The sequence below is a fragment of the Phaseolus vulgaris genome, chromosome 4 (assembly GCF_051622355.1).
Source record: "Phaseolus vulgaris cultivar YP4 chromosome 4, ASM5162235v1, whole genome shotgun sequence".
Classification (NCBI taxonomy): domain Eukaryota; kingdom Viridiplantae; phylum Streptophyta; class Magnoliopsida; order Fabales; family Fabaceae; genus Phaseolus; species Phaseolus vulgaris.
The window spans coordinates 6083451-6106316 of NC_143501.1; the positions used below are offsets into that span (position 1 = coordinate 6083451).

Genomic DNA, 22866 nt, shown 5'->3' on the forward strand with positions numbered 1-22866 from the left:
TTTTACAATTAATTTACTGTTTTATTTTTATTCAACCTATACTAATAATTATTTTTCCAACAGTAAGACATATCACACCACACCGAACAACCTCATTCAAAGCCCCTTCATCATCATATTGGATCTTCTTCAAGTGTTCAACACGAAACTTTTGGTCAGTCTAGTTTGCAACCAACTAAAATGTTCAAATATATGGACTATTACCACAACATGTTTTCCTAATTTCCGTACCAACAAATTCCTTCCACTTACACGACTTTTCCATCTCAACCAATTAATTTTTTATGGTCCATTAAACATGTTTGACACTTTCATCCACATTTTTTCAAGTATCATCCATGCATTGTTACTGTCCCATGATGCCATGAGTCCGATAATCCAACTAAGGACAACAAAGGAGAACACAATGATGATACTCCACCACCCTTGCCTCCAAATATATCTATCAAACATGACCCATAAGAACAACCTCGAAGACAAAGAAGAAACCTTCCTTATGACACAACATCTCATTGATAGTTTGTTTCACTTATATAATAACAACAATTTCATTATCAAATTTACATTTCATGTGATTTTTATTACTTAATCTAATTCTCTTATTTGAAATTCTTCACACCTTTTTCAATCAGCAAAATAAATATACATCCAACAAAGTATTATAATATTATAATTTTTAACAAACTTTATTACATATTTTTTAACATAATTTATTAAATATATGCAAAATAAATTTCTAAATAAATTTTTTAATACATTATTGTTTTAATTAATATATTCATACATACATCAAATGTTACACAACATTTTAAATAATTTACCTATTCAAGCTTATTATTGAGAAACATTATATTTTTTTAAATTTATCCTAAACACATTACAAAAAATAAAATAAAATCAAAAAATAAAATCGTGTGGGTGTGATACAACTATAATGTAAAACAAAAACAACTGAACTCCTCATAATGTTTTACCCACACAACTTATGTTAAACCCTGAACCTATGCTAATTAAAGTCGTGTTTATACTACATGACTTTCTGAAATCTAATTTTGTTCTAAAGTTGTTATATTCAATCACAACTTCTTCATTCAATATTCATTCACATTAAAGTCGTGGACCAACATGACAACTTTCTTCAAATAAAGTATTGTCAACAAAATATAACTTACATATTCTAGTAAAAATGAAAACGAATTGCACCATTTTGATACAAAAATCGAACTAAGAGGAATGATGAACACAAAACTTGAAAGTTATTAATTAATTAAGAAAGGAATGGTTAATTATTAATAATTATAATATGTGTCTTATGAAAATACATGTATTCATTTTTTTTCTTATAAAAATAAAAAGTAATTTTTTTTAATTTTTATCATAATTATTAAAATTGAGTATATTTTTTATTTTTATTACATTAAAAATATATAAATTTATTACTTTATGAAGAACTAATTAAAAAATAAAAAAATATATATACATATATAATTTTGTAAAAATAGTATTAAAAAATGTAATATCTAAAAAAAGTATTTAATTATTTAAAAATAAGAAGTTATTCAATTTGTTGTTTTAAATAAATAAATAAATAATTTTTTATTTATTAGAAGGTATCTAATAAATGTATCTTTATTTATAGATAATTATTAAAATAAAATATATTATTAAATTATAAAAAATGTAATTAAAAATTATAGTAATTTTTATAATTTTATTTTAGGTAGTTTTTATTTATTTTGTAGTTAGTTTTTTTATTGTAGATAAGTATTTTAGTTTAAAAAAATAAAACGGTAAGATATTTTATAAAAGAAATTATAATTTTTTTACTAATGTCGTGGATAAAAAATATTATTAAATTTAAAAAATATATTAATAAAAGATAATTATAAAATAAATAATTTTATTAGAAATAATATTTCATTATAGTAATCAATTAAATTTAAAAATAATAATTATAAAATTTAAAGAATAAAATAAATCATATTAAAAATACTAGCGAAAACAAGTTATTTTACGAATATATTCAATTTTTTATTTTTATCATTTATATATAAAATAATTATTATAAAATTTAAAGACTAAAATAATAAAATAAATCATATTAAAAATGATAATTACATAAAGGTTATTAAATTTATAGAATATTAATATTAATTATTATTAATTAACTCAAGAGTGAGTTAATAAGGAGTTTTTTTGGTTACTAACACCTTCTTCTTCCTTTCTTCTTCTGTGCTGCGGGTTCCTTTGTAACCTCTCAGAGTCTCAGTAACAGAAACAATGACGACTGTGGTGCCAACCTCAGAAGAAGACGCGGCGCTCTCTGTCGTTCGATTCGCTTCCGAACTCGCTTGGGCCGATGCCGGTCCTGAGGTATTTTCCTTCCTTACCCCCAAACCCTTATTCTTTGTTTTTCCTTCTCTAGACTAATTTTAAATGGTTCCATTTTTTGCTTATTTCTTTGCTTCGTTATTATTTCATCGCAAAGGCAAATTGTTTGTGGGACTTGAAATTGAATCTGAGTTTGTGAGACACGGTGCCTTCTGAAGGTGAATTCAAGTAGTTGGGTTTGTGTGAAAATGCTTTCTGTATCGTTATGTTGTGGAAGTTTCCCAGATTTGTGTCCATTTTTGGAAAATGAAAGGGTGGGAATGGTTATGTAATTGTTAGATTCGTTTGATAGGTTGAATGGAAAAGAGAATGGTTGTGTGTTCACACAAGAAAAGATAGAATAAAAAATAACTATACGCGAGGAGGTATTATTGATGTCACACTGATTGAACAATAGATACAGAAAATCGTTTACTGAGTAGATTGCATGCTTTTAGTCTCGTAAAGAAGGAGACTGAGGGACCATGAAAGACACTGGAGGAAGTTGTTAAGAGGAATCCCATGGTAAATGATATCTCTAAAGATTTGGTTTAATGTCTAAAATGGTGTCGTGTGATATATGTTGCTAACCTCACCTAATGGGATAAAAGTTTTGTTGGTAATGTTATTGTGATTTATATTGAGGAGTACTAGGAACATACTCTTCCTAACACACTCTCTCTTGTTGGTTAAAATTTTACTGAAAACTACAAAGTCAGGAGAGATAGTCATTAAATAAGTTGTGAGACTCATCAAATTTTGTGAGTTCTAATAAATTTCAATCAATGGAGAGAGTTTGTTCCTAGCATTTCTCTCTTTTTTCGTATTTTCAGGGTTTGATGTTACATTATTTTGTTCTATTTCTTCTCTGTGCACTCGTGTCTTTTATGATGTTCTTAAGTTGGTGCTTGTATTATTTGTGAATTTAGTGCTTCCCATATTGGTTGGTCAGGTTGCTGAGCCACAAGTTAGTAGACTCTGCATTGAGGCTCAAGAGTTCATTGTTATGGGAAAGTGGTTGGAGCTAGCATCATTGATGATTACCTCTGCTGAATTGATTTTCTCAAAGGTTTCGGATAAAGGTAGAATGCTCTTTTGTGCCACTTCTGGTATTGTATTCATCTTCCATTTTTGGTTTGGTTCTAGTTCCATAGATAAAAAACACAAATCACTTACAATGTGTATTTGTTATGCAATCATCTGAGCTGGATCTTTTGCCAACTCGGCTACTTTGGTTTATTATGGCATTGTTGATGTGTGATCATCTAATCCTTTTTTCTTGATTATGTTGCATTTGTGGCTCCTTTTTTGGGTGTTGCATTTCTCGTTTTCTTGTTTAGAATCAAATTTGTTGTTGCACACAGAACTGCTCAGGGTGATAGAATACTGTAATTTTACCAGCGTAATGCGAGTGCTAACAAGTTTTTCTATTTCTTAATAGCAGATATAGAGTCCATCTTCACTATAATCTGCAATCTTGTTACAAAGACTGAGAGTACAGATGAAGTAATGGAGATTGTAAAAGTTATAACTGCAAAAATAGTTCAGCAGCCAAACGAAAAGCCTGTCGTGCGATTGAAGATGTAATATCAGATGCTAATTGGTTTAACAGTTTTGGTATGCATGCTATTGTAACTATTTATATTATTGATTTAAAATAGATTCTCTTTTCTTTTACAGTTTGATCAATCTGTACAATCTTTTGGAGACTCCATACTGCCAGTTTTATGTCTACATGAAGGTATTGACTTTAGCTGTTGATGGGAAAGTCACAGAATACATTATACCTTCATTCAAAAAGATGGACCGCTTCTTGAAAGACTGGAAAATTGGGATACCTGAACAGAGAGAGCTCTTTCTCACTCTCTCCAATATTTTGAAGGAAAATAAAAGGTACAGCTGAAATGAATTCCTATTTAGCTCAATTTTATGTATGTTCTCCTTATCTCTCTTTGGAGGGAGAGTACTACTTAAGTTTCTTCCCGTCAGTATTACTGTGCTCCCTTGAGACAGAAATCTTGTATCCATCTTTCAATCTCCATTTTTTAATATAAATAATTAGTACTGCATCTCATTTTATCTCAGCATGTCAAAGGATGCTTTTAAGTTCCTGACCAATTATCTTGCGACTTTTGTGGGAGAAGATGTGCATGTTTTGAGTGAAGCCAAGGAGGAGGCCGCACGTGCAATTGTGGAATTTGTGAGGGCACCTGATATATTTCAGGTACTTTTTTATTGTAATCATGTATATGTGTGATATTTGAAAGGTTTTATGATCTTACTGCTTCAGCTACCTACATTCAATTATTTTTAGGAGTTGCCAGTTGTAATATCATCACATGTTTTTTCAATTGCTTCCTATGCTTAGGTGCTTGACTTTCCAGTCTTTGTGTGTGTGTATAATTAGACATAGAGGTATGAAACAGTGAACCATGGTGATTTATTGCTTTTTACTAAAACTCATAAGGTTATTGGGATGTTTTCTTCTTGTTATAGGTCATCATTATATGGAACTTCTATTTGTCTTTAGGTTGCTTTATATTATCCCCTCATAATTAGTTGTCCTCTAGATATCTATGCCCACTATTTTTAATGCAAATTTTGGCCTAGACTGCTGTAAGTTCTGGAAGAGCATTCACTAAGTTAATTGTCATGTTGTAGTGCGATTTACTGGACTTGCCTGCAGTTGGGCAACTGGAGAAGGATGACAAATATGCTCCAGTATATCAGCTCCTTAAGATTTTTCTTACCCAGAGACTAGATGCATACATAGACTATTATGCTGCAAATTCCACCTTGTTGAAAAGCTATGGTAAATACCATTCATAAATTATTCATGTTCATCAATAGTCACATGTGTAGGGCTCTGTTCTACTTAATTTTACTATCACAATGTTTTCATGTTTTAGGCCTTGTACATGAAGAATGCATTTCCAAAATGAGGCTGGTCTCATTGGTGGATCTTAGCTCTGATGGTTCTTGCCAAATTCCATATGAACTTATTAGGGACACACTTCAGGTAAAATTGTATTTGATTTCTATGCTTGTATTTGTATTCTTTCTAGCATAATCAAATGTTGCAACGTCCTTTTCAGATCAATGATGATGAGGTTGAAATATGGGTGGTTAAAGCAATAACTTCCAAGTTAATTGACTGTAAGATGGACCAAATGAATCAAGTAATAGTTGTCAGGTATTTTCTACCTCAAATTCTCGTCTCTCTGCACCCAACTGGCTTAAGCTGATCTGGGGGCACATGGACATGTTAGCCTTAATGATTTCTATTCAGCATCATATTCCCCTCAATTTGAAATTCATTTTGCTATTATACATGATTTGATGCAAGTGTTAAATGTGCAGTCATCCTACTGATCGTGTGTTTGGCCAGCACGAATGGCACGCACTGAGAACTAAGCTAGGATCATGGAGGGTAAAGAATTTCTTGTCTATAATTTTTAATCGTCCTATTTTTGTACATCCATTCACATAATAAGTATTGCCTTGAATTTATGATCTGTAATATCATGAACAATATTTGACTTTAAGATTTTAAAAGCCTGTCAGTTTGAATTATGCTGCAAATGGGAAAGTTGGACTGTTTTACGAATAAAATTATCCCCTGAAGGTGTTTTTTATTCATTCCATGTCTGGAATATTGGTGGTGCATACAATTTTAATTATTATTTCACTAGTTTTTTTTTTTCTGGACAATGTTTGTTTATGCTTAAATATATGATGCGATTTGTTCTTGATGATGGCTGTGCAGTTAATGACATTTTGATTGTTGAGTAACTCGATGAAATAACATTGCTTCTACACGCATAACAGGTTTCTGATTGGCTATATTGTGTAATTACTTGTTTCCTTTTTCCAGGGAAATATTGCAAATGTTATCAGTACCATTCAGGCCAACAAAATAACGGAGGATGGGTCTCAGACAGCCCAAGGTTTGGTAGTTCGGTGAGGACGTTGTCAACCGAAACAATTGTCTGAATTCTATTCAGGTGGGAATTTTTTAATTTTAAACGGAGGAAAATTGTAATTTTTGTTACAAGTTTTCAATTTATTTTTGTTTAGTTGGTAGGTGACTCTAATTGTACTACCCAACTTTGACATAGAAGCCATTTTGATTGAAGTTTTTTCCATTTGTATGTTATGTTGGCCACCTCAGAGTAGATTATACCTGTGGATTGTGGTCCTAGAATCAAAATATGATCTTTGTGGACATATCTCTCCATAATATCTTATAAGAGGAAAACAATATAGAAAAGTAAAAAAGAAAAATTAGTTTATACGTTAGTTAAATCATTTGTTTGTGTTGATTATTGTGGTCCTAGAATCAAAATATGATCTTTGTAGATTATTGTGATATTGCAATTCAACTTGGATGTGAAGCGTAAGCTCTACTAGGATGTATTTGACTCACTTGTTTGTGATGAACAATGTGCATTACATTGTACAGAAGGTGAGGGAGATTGTTTGATTGACGGGATAGTAAAATGTGTTTAATTTTTTAATTTAGATGATACAATGAATGGAAAGAGAAGTTCAAATTGAGTTGTAAAAATTGAAATTAAACCTTGGATCTATGAAAGATTAGTGCACGAAGATAGAATTTACTTCTTTTAAAAGATGACAAAACAACTGAAGGTCGTTATGAGAAAGACTCTATTTACTCAACAAATTTTTATAATATAACAATAGCTCAAAAACTTATAAACGACTTGTTAATTTATATTTCTTAATTAACGAGTTTATTGTGTATTTAAACTTGTTTCGAGAAATATATCACTTAAACTTTTAAGTTTTTACTTTCTTTAAATTTTTAGCTTGAATGAAATGTCCTTTTAGCTAAATTTGGGTTAACTTAAAAGCCACAAAAATACTTTTATATCAAGGATAGATTTTATTTCATAGTCTCTCAAATAGATACTTATTAATAAATAAGTGAACTAGATATTTCAGTTGTTAGTATATTAATTTTTATTACATGGGACTTAAACTCAGAATCTATCCTTCTCTCCACTTTTCAATTTTATATTTCCATTAGTGAGTAACAAATAATTTACAAATTATTATTTTTCTAAAAATATATGAAAAGAGTTATTTTTCTGTGATTTCTGTATTGAGATTATTAAGATCCATAAATCTCAATATTATAAGAATTTTTTAAATCTGAATTTAAGTCTTGACCATGAAATCAGAACTCAACCTTTTAATGTCAATTATTTTATCAATTCCATAGAATTGCATGAGTTTTACTCAAGACAATTAAATTTAATACTTCACATTTTATTAGAAAACAGCTAGCTCTTTACATAAAGAGCATTTGCATATCCGTTGCAACTTTTATCAATTCATACAATAAGTTACTTCATTGTAAGTCTTGTTTTGTCACTTCTATGTTGTTTGTTATCACATTAACTTGGTGTGATCTGTCTCTGTTCTCAAAATTCTGATATAATTTACAGAATTCTGATATAATTCTGATAGAATTGCATGAGTTAGCCTTGAACACAACTCAGATTTGCAAATTTATCAAACAAACATGGAAAACAAAAACTCCAGAAATTCCTGCAGTTAATGCACATTTATTTCTCAGAAACTTTTCCATCTCACAGGAATTATTCCATATATATCAACATTTGATAAGCTTGTAGTACAAATGATACACAATAATACAATCAGCACATAAGCATTAGTTATTACATACATACAGCATCAGATATTATGACAAAAACATAATGCAACAGTTGAGATTAATTCCATGTGATAAAGACTATAAAATATGTTCTTAGCAACCTCTGGTGTAATCATCACAACGCTGTATAGGGCCACCTCCATTTGCATCCGGCAAGCAGCTACGATAACCCAGTAATTCTGGACAAAATACAGCTTTGTTGTTTCTGTTGCCTGTTTTGCCACACACTGACAGGCTCACATCATACAGCATTCTGCTCACATGGGAATCAAATGAGAACTCTGATTCCAAGTTATTGCCTATGAAACCCTCATACTTGGCGTTCACAACGTAATAGCTGTGGATCACAATCATCACCAACACTAAGGAGAGACCCTTCTTCATTTTCTTGTGCCCTCTTTTGTTTTCTCACTCACAAACCACCTACAAGGCTATGTGGTTTGCAAGGTAAGCTTGGCTCTCTTTATAAGTTTATAACTAAAAAAAGTTTATGTAGATAACCAATAAGTCATTGTTGTTATTTTTAATAGGGTTAAATATCTTTTTCTTTTTTTTATGGTATATAATACACAATTGTTTTTTTTTTAAGTCTAGATTTCCTGAATATTTATAATAAGAAAACTATTAGAATAAGTATTTATAAATGTCTTTTTTGTACGTAACAAACAAATTTTCAAGCTGAAATATATTATAATATTATAACATTTATGTCAATTATCAACATGAAATATTTAATATTTTAAACTTAAAATTTTGGTTCACACTGAAGATTCGTTTGTCACGTAACAAAATTTAGCAATGATTTATTCTAATAGTTTTTTTATAACAAATATTTAAAAGGTCTAAAATTTATACTAGGAAATTTTTTTTTTTTTTTGCATAAAAGTACATGAACGCAAAACATATTTAACCATTTTTAATATTATTATTGTAAAGTAAGTATACCTGATTATTATATACTACAAATATCTAAAAGGTCTAAAGTTTGAATTAGAGATGAAAACTAATTTCGTGTAAAGGTAAAAAACATATTTAACAATTTTTATTATTATTATTATAGAGTAAGCATACTCATTATTATATACTATAATTTGTGATTATATGATAATATACCATTTATTTGTATTTTTCAATATAAATAGCACTATAGTGATTATTCTTAATTATACAAGAGTATTGTTCGAAAAATAGTTTAAAAAATATAATTTAAAATCAAATAAGTAGTTGCGTTTTTGGATATTTTGGCATTCTTGAGCTGGCTTCTTCCTTTTTCTTCTTCTTTAATGGGGAGCTTTGCATTTATTTCTACTTGGCAATGCACGTGTGTTGTCCTACTTCAAAACTTTTATCTCATAATCCATGCACGTGAGTTCAACTAATTTAACTAATTTCTCTCATTTGGGTCTTTCACTCCCTATTTCTTTTCCATGTAAACTTTCAAGAGTGATGTACTATGTAGATATAGATATATAACACTATACGAATACTTATATGGTGATACGTATAATCTCTAAAATGTAGGACACAGATACACAAATCTTTATATTATATAATTATAAATTATATAAATTAACAATAAAGATTCACATGCATTACTATGTTTCAGTTTTTTTTAGTAGAAAGATATTTTGTATGGTTGATTCAAAATTATTTGTTTCTTATTTTTATAATCATATTAAAAATTTATACAATAAGTTTGAGTTTTTAGAAAATTAATGTATTTTTTTTTCAAATTTGTGTTAGAAGTGTCAGAAATCCAACAAATATTTTTTGAATTAGACACTTCATCAATACATATCCTACGAATGTTATACGAGTGTCGGTATCAGATACGTGTATCCGACACAGACACGTCATTTAAGAAAAGTGTCCAAACCTCATAAGATTGATGTATTATGGATTCTTTTACTTGTGACTAAGCACTCATTTTGATGTATTATGTTCATTTCTTTTAGCATTGTTGCATATTATTATTCACCAATGATTAAAACTGATAGTAGCATCAAACAAAAGGGATAAAATACTTACTAGTATGTTTCACTAAAAATGATTAGTTTGGTTTTTAATAGAAATTAATTATATGTAAGTCAGTAGATACTTTCTATCAATAATAGAACAAAGAAATATTTTTTTAAACCAACTCATCTCAGTTTCAAATTAATTTTTCTACATTCTAGTTTAGAAAATTTATGCAGTACATTTTGAAGATATACTCAAGTTATACTTTGAGTCATTAACTCAGTTAAAAGATTAACATGATTTTTAAATAATTATATTTTAATCGTATACTTTTTAAAATTAAATGATAGTGTTATATATTGCATGGTATTATTTTAATATCGATTATTTATATTAAACACTATATCTAAGTAACTAAAATCAGTTTCAAGTCTTAAAATCTTTAACTATAAATCTCAGATCCTTAAAAACTTTTTTATTCTTCAAATTTAACTTCCTTCCATATTGAAACCTATAGTTAATGAAAGTCATCAATGTGTTAATGGAGCAAGAAGTGATGCAAATAAAAAATCAAATTCCCTCTTTTCGTTACTGTCACTACAAGAAAATTATCAAATAAAACCAATTTTTAGAGACCAAAATAATTAGTTACAATAGTAACTAAATTAGAGACCATTTTAACTATCAATTATTTAGTTTCTAAATTTGGTATGTAAAACCTTGGTTGCTAATTAGATACCAATTTATAAACAATTTAACAATAATAGAAACTAATTTAGAAACCAATTTTTTTTTAGTTTATAAAATGATCTCTAATTTAGTTACTATTACAACTAATTATTTTGGTCCCTAAAAATTAATTTCTATTCTATACCTTGTATTTGTGGATGGATTAAAGGAACAAAGTGTTTCTGATTATACAATCTTAAAGTTATTCTTTTATATTAGATTGTGTAGTATAGAATTTTAAATTATACAATTCAAAATATTAAAAATTATTATTTTTACTGTACAATTCGGAAGATAATATTAGATTATATAATTTAGAATTTTTTTTTTATGAAAAAATATTTTTAGATTTATAAGATTTGTTTTCATATAAAAAAATGAATTCTAGATTATATAATAAAAATGGACAAGTCCATTAAGGATTCGTTTTTTTGGCAAATTTTCCGTGCACTACTTTCATTGGTTCTTCCCACATTTTCATATAATTTTAAAATTCTAAACGTATTTTACTTAAAAAAATATATAAAATAGAAACCAATTTTTAGAGACTAAAATAATTAGTTGCAATAGTAATTAAATTAGAAATCATTTTAGAAACTACAAATTAGTTTCTATTATTGTTAAATAGTTTCTAAATTGGTATCTAATTAACAACCAAAGTTTTAAAAACTAAATAATTGGTAGTTAAAACTTTTGTTGCTAATTAGATACTAATTTAGAAACTATTTAACAATAATATAAACTAATTTAGAAAACATTATTTTATTTAGTTTCTAAAATGTTCTCTAATTTAGTTACTATTGCAACTAATTATTTTGATCTCTAAAAATTGGTTTCTATTTCATGATTTTCTTGTAGTGTTTGTGGGTATGGATTGAGTAATCCATAACACCTCTCATTTAAAATGTAGACATCGGATTGAATAATTGAAAGCTAAAATCGGATCCGAGATTGCATATCAAATTATACAATCCAATTTGTGAATTTGTTTTGTATATTGGATTGTACAATCCAGTAGGCAATCTCAAATTCGATTTTAGTTTCCAATTTTGTGTACATTTAATTTGTATTGCAAATCGAATTGTACAATCCAGTATTTTTTTCAAATAATATATTGAATTGTATAATTATGGATATCTTGAATTCGATTATATATAATGGATTTTCCAATTCGAGATGTTAATAAAAAAAAAATCGGATGGTATGATCCAATATCAAAGCAACACATAAAAAAACAAGGTCCAAACATGGTGTGAGGAAGATTCACAGGAAAAAAAAATTAAATATACCTTCGCAATAAGACAAGTCTTTTACGTTGATTGTTATCGCTGTGGCAATCTGTATGGGAAGAGAAACTATACATTCATAGACGAAATTCAAATCATTCTTGGTAACAAAAATACACATTTATTATGAGTAGTTGTACTGGTTCCACAAGAAGAAAATGAAGGAGTGTATTGTAATGTTAAGAGAGAATTAGAATATTTAAATTTTTAAAAAAGGACAAAAAAAAATTCACATTAATTATGGAGGTGTAGGAAGAACCAATGGATATGGAGGAAGAATTTGCCCGTTTTCTTTCTTCAAATGTGTTGAGCCCAATTCGGTAGAATACACCAAAAGCCCAATGCAATAGAGTACAGCAAAGCCCACTTTTGCTGGTTAACTCCTATAGTAGGCAATTGCTTCCTGCAATGCACCCAATTACAAGAAAAAGACGAAAATATCCTTAAAAATATAAGGTACATATAAAATTACATTTCAGATCCCTTTTTTCAGAACACGATAATCTCTTATAGATAAATTTTTCCAGAATGTATTATTTTCAATTCCAGATTTTTTTTATGCGGAATAGGATTTTGATTTTTGTTTATGGATTTTTATATCCGGAACACAATAATCTCTTTCGAAATGCATTATTTTCATTTTCAGAATAAAGGGTATTTTCAAAATTTTAAAATTGTGTTGGGTGCAGGTTCAAAATTATAGGGTGCAGGAAGCAATTGCCCCTATAGTAACTATGTAAGCATTGCTTCATTCTACAATAAGAAAAAAAAAGGATTAACATAATGCTTCTCAATCTTGATGGTTTGAAAAGAGTATTTATATATGTACCTCTAAAATTTTGACTAACACCATAATCATGGTTGGAATGGTCATAGTGAGTTAATTTGATTTATAGTGAGCTAGAAATATTGCAGCAATTCACTAGATGAGTTATTTCACTTAAATATATTTTATTTTCTAACATATTTTATATATTTGTTAGAACTGTATTAACTTTATTCACCTATTTATTACAGTACAATAAAAAATGATTTGTTATAGGTTCACACGACCTACTTGTTTCTAATAGTAAAAAAATATTGATGAATTAAATGAAGATTCTAAATTTCTATGTAAATAAATTACAAATTCACTCATTTTCAACTCGACTTAAACATGTTTAATCTCTGGGTTAGGTGAGCTGTGTTTATTTTGATTTATATCAGAAAAAAATATTTTTTTAACTTAATTTGACTCAAATTTATGATGAACAGAATTAAGTCATGAAATCTCATCTTTAACATTGCTATTTATTAAAAATGTTCTGATACTAAACAACTAAAATAAAATATTTACGTGATATAATTATAAACATAAATGTTAATATACACCTTATATAATTAAGACAATAATATATATATATATATATATATATATATATATATATATATATATATATATATAAATGAGATAATCACGATGAAAACTTCACATATAAGTATTTTTTAAATTTAATAATACAATAATCATATCATTAATAAAAATAAAAATATCCTTTTTCTTGAATCTTGTCTCGAAATTTGTTAATTATGATAAAAATAAGAAGATATATTTGATCTATACATAAATCATAAAATAATTATGAAAAGTATAATATAAATATTAAATTCAAATATATATGAATGGAATGAACATACTTGTAGAGGATATATTTTGGGTGTACCTTGAGGTAGGTTTGGGCTTTAGTATTCTGATCCAATTTTGGTTTAGTTTATCCCTAATTTTTGTATGAAAAAAAAACATTTTTATTATGCAAATTTCCCTTGATGAAGATGTATTTTTTTATTGATTTAAATAAGTTTAACATTACAATACACATCTGAAATCTTCTCTTATGTATTGTGTCATAAAAACACATTGGAATAACACAATACCATTGTGTATTTTACACAAAATACACAATCGAAACTTATTTTTGTTGTGTACTTAATAGTATATACTAGTTAATTTTTAAAGAAAGTTTCTTTCAAATTTAATTAATTATAAATAAGTTACTTTTTTTAATATTAATAACATTAATTTGCTTACGTTTTTATTTATTTATTGAGTCTTAGTTGATTAACACAAGTTACCATTTTCAATATTAATTGAATTAATCATGATACAAATCAATAACATAATTAATTTATAAAAAATAAAATATATTTTTGTCTAATAATTAATTCAATTATTATTATTATTGTAAATAGTAAATTTTATTGTAATTAATTTAATTTCAATAAAAGTGAAGATATATCATACTTACTTTGACTACTATAAAAGAAGATAAGTTATATCAGAATTAATTTAATTTAATTTTAATTAAAGAATAATTGATATCATCATTAAGAATTAGTTATTATATAGTGAAAATTCCAATTTAATTAATTTTTCTTGTAAAAAATAAAAAAACGTATTTTGTTATCTGATTACTACTGAACCTCACATTCCTATGGAGAGAAATGGGAAATATGTTATAGTTAAAAATAATAATTTTATGTATTATGTGGATATTTTTAAATTTAGGTGAATTTTGAAATCATTTGCCAGAGTGTTTTTGTTATCAACTTTATTTTCTTATTAAGAAGATATAATAATACTTTTTTAAATGATGTAGTTTAAACAATGTTTTAAAAACTTGTCTATTAAGATAAATATATTTATAAGTACTTACAAGAAAAAAGTAAAGAAAAAAATAATTCTGCATAAGTTGAAAATAAATTTCCCATAATTATAATTTTTTTTATATTAGCTTCTTACAAAAATTATTTTTAATTTATGTATTAATTAATTTTAACTTCTTTAATTTTTCTTCTTATTTATTAAGATAATGAAATTTAAACTTAACTTAATTTCATTAAACATGTTTATTAATGAGAAGTTTGCTCCTACTTATATATTGTAATTTAGTTTTATTTTTAATTGATGTGAGATTTTCAACACACCACTCACATCGAGGATATCGTGTGTTCATGTCAAAGACATTGAGCGTGAGAATTGTTATGTCATATTCCTCAAATAGACCATCAAGAATAATCTCAATGTATTCATCAATCGAGATAAGTGCTCCAATGGGACATCCACGTTTTCTTGATATATAATAGAATGTATTGACAATGCGATCTTTTTTGGGGTTCTTGAGTTGGACCTTTATGTGATTAATCGGTTCCAAATCTGGACAGTAGTGTAAAACTCAACTATTTTTGTCAAGATTGGTGTAGTCATGGTGACAAGCATCTACAATAAAATTAGAATATGTGATAATAAAATTTTCAATGATAGAAGAACTAACTTTCGAACGCTGAAATATATAAAATTAGATTTTAAAGATTAAATTAGCTTTAATAGAAAATATTTTCCTTTTTGACTCTTGTCATTAATTACCATCTTGATATAATAATTTTAGAATAGATTTACAAAGAATATCAATATGAGATAAACTAAATATTTAAAATTAGATTTTAAAAATTAAAATATCTTTCGGAGTGAAGATTTCCTTCTTTTATCATCATACTATTATTACCTTTTATAAACAATCCATGTTGCAATAGATCTACAGACAATGTTGAAATTTTCCTTATTCAGACCCAGGTTTCATCAGCCTTTTGTTCAAAAGATAATTCAGATTTGGAAACCTAGGAAAGACTGTGACTTGATAACATGGTAAGGTTTTGGTTTTGTTCTCCTTAGTTTTGTTTGATCAGAGGATGATTTTTTTTTTCAAAGTTGTCATTTTTGTCTGTCTTTTTTTTATCATGTAAAAAAGGCTTACTTTTAACATTCACAAGTGAACATTTTCTGGCTTTTTTATTTATTTATTTATTTGGTCATATTTGTATATGCTTTTAACATATGATTTTTTTATTCCATGCAATTATGTGCTATTTTCTTTAAATCCTTGACATGGTGAATGAATTCGGTCTTCTGATGTAAGTTCATTAGATAATTCAAGAATGAATCACCAAAGATATCATGTTACAACCGAAAGTAGAAGGAGCCACAAATTTGTCCATCGACACAATCATCATGCATAGCTTGTGCAAGTGCAAGAGATCACAGGTCACTCCAACTTTCATGCTCGTAGAGGTAACATGCATAATCATCCTCCTAGAGGTCACTCCAACTTTCATGCTCGTAGAGGCAACATGCATAATCATCCTCCTAAAGGTCACTCCAACTTTCATGCTCGTAGAGGCAACATGCATAATATTCCATCTAGAGTCTTTCTATTAAGGAAATAATTATCAAATTATACGCAATTATTGTATGCAATATTGTACGATATTGTACCCAATTATATGCAATTAATAGAATCTCATGATTGGTGATCCTTACCTAATTAGATTGTAATTTGGAGAGAGAAACTTCCTACACTAGTATATATTTCTTATACATGAAGTGATGTAAATGTACACGCAAGAGAATAAAAACATCTTCTCTTTTTTCCATCTTCTTACATACAATTTTCTTATATGGTATCAGAGCATCAGATATGATAATTATGATATAAAGAATTGAAAATGTTTTTTTATGATATAATTATAATATTAATAAAAAGTAACTTATTTAATAACTATTTTTATATACATATTTTATTACAATTCTACTCTTTATATTTTTTTTTCATCTATAACAATTAATAATTGTAGATTGATCTTATATATTTCTCTTTATGTACTTATCTTTTACCTTTTTTATTTTTCCTATCCTTCAATCTCTCAACTATTTTTTCACTTCTATAATCTTCAGAAATTATAAAAATTGAAAAAAAAATCATAAGCGGTGATATATGGTAATTAGTAAAAAATAAATTTATATATATTACAATTTGTACTCTTTATGTTGTGATAATTACTTTTATTATGATAACAATTATATTACATTTTTTAATTATATTTATTATATATTGTTATCATAAAAAAACTGTAAACATATAATGTGCCTAAAAAAAGGTAAAAAAAAAGTGGAAAAGAGAGACAAAAAGGGATTTGGAGAAAGTTATGATAGTAGATGTCACAATAAATAATATTTTTAAAGCTTTAATGTTCAACCTTATGAGATAGTGTTATGTGATATATATGGCTTGCATTACCTAATGAAAGAAGGTTTGTTGTTCATTCAATTTGATTCCACTAAATTTCTATACCTTCCTAACTCAGATTGTTTTCTCCTGCACCTCCATACCTTCTTCTCTCACCTCCATAACTTTTCGAATTTTCAAAAATGTCTCTTTATAATATTTCGGATTACGTAATCCAAAAATCATTTTTTAAATTTGTAATTAACTTCTGGATTACATAATCTGAAAGCCTTTTTTTCATATGTTTGATTATTTTTCGAAATGCATAATCCGGAAGCCTTATTTAGCTTCCAGGTTATGTAATCCAGAAGTCTTTTTTCAAATGAGTTTCCGGATCACATAATCCAAAAACTACTTTATGGAGGTGACACAAAGGATAACAATGTATTTTCATGTTGTGTATGAAAGTGGCAGAAGAAGATATGGAGGTGCAGGAAGAAATAGTCCCTAACTCATCATGGCTTCAAGGGGACAAGTTGTGAATTTGGCGTGTTTTTTTTATCGGTTAGCGAGCTTAATCAAATTTGGCCCAAAAATAAAAAAAAACAATTCAACTTCACTCAGGCTATTTCTTTATGCACCCTCGTGGTTTTCATGTGCACCAATATATGAATGATTAAAAGATCAAATTGCCCTCTTGTCCTCGTTAGTCCTTGCCGTTGCTCTCCCATTGTCCTCGCTACCTTAACGTTGCCGTGATCTTTGTTTAGATTGTGTTGCACATGGACTCGAAACTAAATGTTAAATAAAAAAACTATGAAATGTTAAATAAAATAAAGGCTTTATACACACTAATTATGCAACTTTATAATAAGATGTGACGTACTAACAACACTCCAACATTATTGAATACACGATATAAAAGATTAATTAACATTAAAATAAAATATCTGATGTCGTTTTTGTCGTTTGTTGGTGAATTCATGTGCAGATTGGACTTATTAAAGCTGACAAGTTATTGGAAAAGTTTTACCAACTAAACTTTAATTTAATTAAACTTGAATTTAATGCGCCACTACTAGATATTCTCTAACAACACCTAGTAATCCCTTAACAAATATATACATTGTTCCTTTAACACCGAAGGATATAATTAAAAATTACAAAAAAGTAAAAAATAATTATCAAAGCGAAAACTCGAAAATTACAATGATTAAAATCAGTAGGATATAACAAAAATACTCCTCTTTTTTTGACGAGAGAATACAAATGTTCAACCCTTACTTGTTTAGATAAGAAATTATCCTAATTAGCAATAGAAAAATAATTATAATAAATTGACAAAAAAAAAACATTGATGTTGATAATAAAAGATAATCACTACAAATATCAATAAAATAATAACAATGACATATATCAATATTTTAGTTAATATCTATAGAAAATTAGTCTCTCCGATATTAATCAAGAAAATCCTAACTAATATGGAACACAAAATAATAGTGGTTAAAAATTTCATGAAATTTTAGTAGTTTAATTTTTGTAAAATTTCTTATCTAAACAACATATTTTATTATAAAATATTATAAATTCTTTATAAAAATGAAATATCTTCCTTAAATTTCTTATTCAAACACATTATTGTTATATTATATTATTATTATTATCACTATAATAAAATTATTAAATATTAATTAATTTAGAGACAAAAAAATTAGTCATTTATATTAACTAAGTTAAATATTTTATTTTTATAAATTAAAAAATCATTAATATCTAAAATATTTTCTATTATCAATAAAAATTTATAAAATAAATTTTATATTGATATTTGACATTAACTATCACAATTTTAGTCACTAACTACTTAAATTTTAAATTAGTTTTTAATTAAATTATGACTAATTTTTTTAATCTCCATGAAGAAATAAAAATTATAGAGAAAACAATGGTGTTACTAGTATCACTCTCTTGTGAACTTGAACATTTGGTTATCAATTTTGATTAAGTATGTACTACTCTGTTTTTTAATGATTTTTTTTGAAAAAAGATAAGGTAAGGTAAGGGCGAAAGGGAGTAATGCATCATTCATTGCACTAGTGCCTAAGGTAAGAGACCCTTCTTTGCTTGAACAATACAGACCCATTTCCTTGGTGGGGTCAATCTACAAAATTATCTCCAAGTTGTTGTCGTGTCGTATGAAGAAAGTGTTGCCCTCAATCATCGATGACTGCCAATCAGCTTTCTTGAAGAATAGAGGGCTTCTTGATAGTGTACTGGTAGCTAACGAAGTTATTGAGGAGTTAAGAAGGAGTGGTAGGAGGGGCATGTGCTTCAACATTGACTACGAAAAGGCATATGATTCTGTAAGTTGGGCCTTCTTATATGATATGCTCCAGAAGCTGGGCTTCCATAGTAGGTGGATACTGTGGATTAGAGGGTGCTTGGAATCTGCAACAGTTTCGGTTCTAGTTAATGGCAGCCCCACTGCGGAGTTCGTAGTATCACGAGGGTTGAGGCAAGGAGATCCCCTTGCACCTTTCCTCTTTATTGTGGTAGCAGAAGGGTTGACTGGGTTAGTTAGACAGGCATTAAGAACCAATATGCTTGCAGGAATCAAGGTGGGCAGGAAGGAGGTTGAGGTCAGCGTACTACAATTTGCTGATGATACACTATTCCTATGCGAAGACTCCTTCTCTAATATTCTCACAATAAAAGCAATTCTCAGGTGCTTTGAACTGGCCTCGGGTTTGAAGATAAACTTCCATAAGTCAAAGCTTGCTGGAATCAATGTTGGGAATCAGACCCTTGAAGTATATGCGAAGAGCTTACACTGTACCCTTATGAGGATACCCTTCATATACTTGGGGCTGGAAATAGGTGGAAATCCAAGGAGGAAAAAGTATTGGGAAACGATTATTGAAAAATTGAGCACAAAACTAAGTGCTTGGAAGGGGAGGTTTCTTTCTATGGCTGGAAGAATCTGCTTAATCAAATCGGTGTTCACATCTGTACTGCTACTACTTCTCTTTCTTCAAAGCCCCTGAAATAGTGTGTGAGAGTATTATACGCATTCAGAGAAGGTTTCTGTGGGGTTGGGGAAGGGAGAACAGACCAATACCGTGGGTGAGTTGGGACAATCTATGCAGACCCTTGGAGGAGGGCGGGCTGGGGATCAAAGATGTTAGGAAGTTCAATGCAGCACTCCTAGCAAAATGGAAGTGGAGACTCATGAGTGGAGAAAAAGGTGTATGGAAAGATGTTCTGATGTCGAAGTATGGGGTGGACATAGATCCAAGTGGTAGTAATCAGAAGAAGCATTCGTGGTGGTGGAGAGATCTGTGCAAAAGTTGTGGTGAGGGAGAAGAAGTAAGCTGGTTTCACAGTGCAACTAGTTGGAAGGTGGGTAGTGGGGAAAAAGTGCGGTTCTGGGAGGATACATGGGCTGCTAGCCAACCACTACGAGAAACCTTCCCGAGGCTTTTCTCCCTATCGCTGGATAAAGGATCTAAGGTGGCTGAGGTAGGTATATGGGAGAACACTGAGTGGAACTGGATGTTGGGGTGGAGAAGACCCAGGTTTCAGTGGGAGACTGAAATTTTAGATGAGATGCTACGATTGATTGGTAGGGTTAAGCTGAATAGGGATGCCGTGGATATTCAGACGTGGGAAGGGGATACGTCTGGAGAGTTCTCAGTCAAAGCTGCGTATGAACGACTCACGAATTATGCAAGGAGTACTCCAAATACGGTTTTCAAGCAATTGTGGCAGGTCAAAGCATCACCTAACGTGTTGGTAACTGCGTGGAGGGCTCTACTTGACAGACTCCCAACTAAAACAAACTTAATGAGAAGAGGGGTGCTAGTTAACCATCAGTTGTGTGTGCTGTGCGGCGGTGAGAATGAAACAACACAACACCTCTTTATGGAGTGTAGAATAGCTCAATGTGTGTGGAATCGATGCCTTAGCTGGCTGGGAATTGCATTTGTACAACATAAAGATCTGCTAAACCACTTTCAACAATTCAATTCTCCTTTGTTCAATTGTAAACAAAATCTGGTGTGGAAAGGCATGTGGGCAGCGATTGTTAGGAGCATATGGGAGCAGAGGAACCTCATTGTCTTCAAGCAAGGGGTGGTGGATGATGATGAAATTTTTCACATGGCACAAGTCAAAGCGTGGCTGTGGATGAAACATAGGCAACGGGGTTTTGATTACTCCCTAGCGGAGTGGCATTCAAACCCAATTCAGTGTTTAAAGTGCTAACATGACAGAGAGGGTGCGTAAGGATGTCACAGGGGATGCTAAGTTATAGGAGGGATGATCCAGATGCAACAGGTGGAGGTAGTTTAAGTGGGCAGAAGGCTCAGCAACAGGGTGCATATTGGGTTAAAACAGGGACTCACTGGCGAAAGGAGAAAGAGAGGTATGTGCTCCTCTGTAAGCCAGCAAGAGTAATGGGTGGTCTAGGAGGACCATTATGTTATGAATGAATGAGGGTTCTCTTTTTTCACTGTCTTGGTGGCACTGGGTGCTAAGGGAAGGAATGCATGGTAGGTACGTGAGTGTGTACCACGTGTGTTGGAGTTAAGTTCAGTGTACAGGTGTGCAGGACCATTTTTTTGCACCTAAAGCCACGTGGTGCCAGTAAGGGTCCGGCACAAGGATGTAAAGCTGGAATAGCCTGTTAGGAGGTTTTGGGTGATGTCATGGGATGGATGTTGCAGGTGCGTGCGTGGTGAAAACCAGCAATGGGGTGCAGCAGTAGCAATGTATCTGGTTGCCAGTGGTTGGGTCTGTTGGGTTAGCATGTGCTGCAGTATAAGATACAATTGGACTGGTTCTCTGGTGCCTATTTTATAGGTCTTCTCTCTCTGCGGTGTGTATTTTTAGCTGTTTTATCGTTTTATGTTATAGTTTTTCTCTGTATAAGGGTTGGGACACTCCTAAAGTGTCCCATTTAATTCATTATTCATTGCTGATAAAAAAAAAAAACAAATATGCAAATAAGAGAAGGGAAGGCAAGGAAAACCATATAAAGAAGAATGATTCCTTTGTGATGAGATGGGGCCATTGAAACCATGTCAAAGAAAAAGCCAGACAAAAACTCTATATGCATGTGTCACCAATATTAAAGTGGATAAAAAAAATTGTTCTAGTAGTTGCAACATCCACATTTGACTCAAACAAATAGATTCTCGATTCTAGATACTCTTATCATATATGTCCCAATTTTTTTTTAACCTTAGAGCTTAAAGGTTTCACACTAATCACTATAAAAAAAATTCACTAAATAGAAATTGATTTAGGGACTTTTTTATTATTATTATATAGGTTGATTTATAGGACATTTAGAAATTGAGGATTATTATTTTTTAAATTTTATTTTGTTATTGAATAGGTTTCCAACTACTCATTACCAAAATTAGTGACTAAGATTATAGGTACTTTGAATTTATATTCTAATTTAACTCTAGTTATTTTAATCACAAATGTTTTAAACTTAGAAACCATTAACTTATGTTTTAAAAGTAATTTTTCATGTAAGGAGGGTGTTACATTTATTTTTAACTATATATTTATTAGATTAGCACTTGTAGAGGGCGATGATGAAAAAACTATTGATTGAAACTACCAAGCTGTGGCACACATAACTATTGATTGAGAAAAAACTTTTTAAACTTTGGTGAAGCAAGACTTCCTAAAGGGTGTCTAGAAGGTCAACAAAAGTAAAAACTAACATCATAATCCATAATACTAAAACTATTTTAGACTACATCTA

The 22866-nt window shown here is 29.4% G+C and overlaps 2 protein-coding genes across 2 annotated transcripts; one reads left to right on the plus strand and one right to left on the minus strand.

Moving 5' to 3' along the window:
- Nucleotides 1–2162: 2162 nt before the first annotated feature.
- Nucleotides 2163–6597, plus strand: LOC137836992 (uncharacterized). The gene is made up of 10 exons (XM_068645804.1): nt 2163–2373; nt 3323–3452; nt 3815–3953; nt 4051–4263; nt 4456–4594; nt 5032–5182; nt 5280–5389; nt 5466–5563; nt 5731–5800; nt 6245–6597. The coding sequence occupies exons 1-10, from the start codon at nt 2281–2283 to the stop codon at nt 6332–6334; spliced, it is 1233 nt and encodes a 410-aa protein (XP_068501905.1). The 5' UTR covers nt 2163–2280; the 3' UTR covers nt 6335–6597.
- Nucleotides 6598–7919: 1322 nt separating this feature from the next.
- Nucleotides 7920–8531, minus strand: LOC150027846 (uncharacterized). Its single transcript, XM_090301462.1, has one exon. It carries the CDS (start codon nt 8453–8455, stop codon nt 8165–8167), a length of 291 nt encoding a protein of 96 aa, XP_090157588.1. The 5' UTR covers nt 8456–8531; the 3' UTR covers nt 7920–8164.
- Between the last annotated feature and the right edge of the window lie 14335 nt (nt 8532–22866).

Bases quoted from the DNA above. Each gene is read 5' to 3' on its own strand.
- LOC150027846 (XM_090301462.1), bottom strand. From the start codon at position 8,455: ATGAAGAAGGGTCTCTCCTTAGTGTTGGTGATGATTGTGATCCACAGC.
- LOC137836992 (XM_068645804.1), top strand. From the start codon at position 2,281: ATGACGACTGTGGTGCCAACCTCAGAAGAAGACGCGGCGCTCTCTGTC. The intron at 3,453-3,814 runs GTAGAATGCTCT...TCTTAATAGCAG, and splicing joins CTCAAAGGTTTCGGATAAAG to ATATAGAGTCCATCTTCACT. The intron at 5,801-6,244 runs GTAAAGAATTTC...TCCTTTTTCCAG, and splicing joins CTAAGCTAGGATCATGGAGG to GGAAATATTGCAAATGTTAT.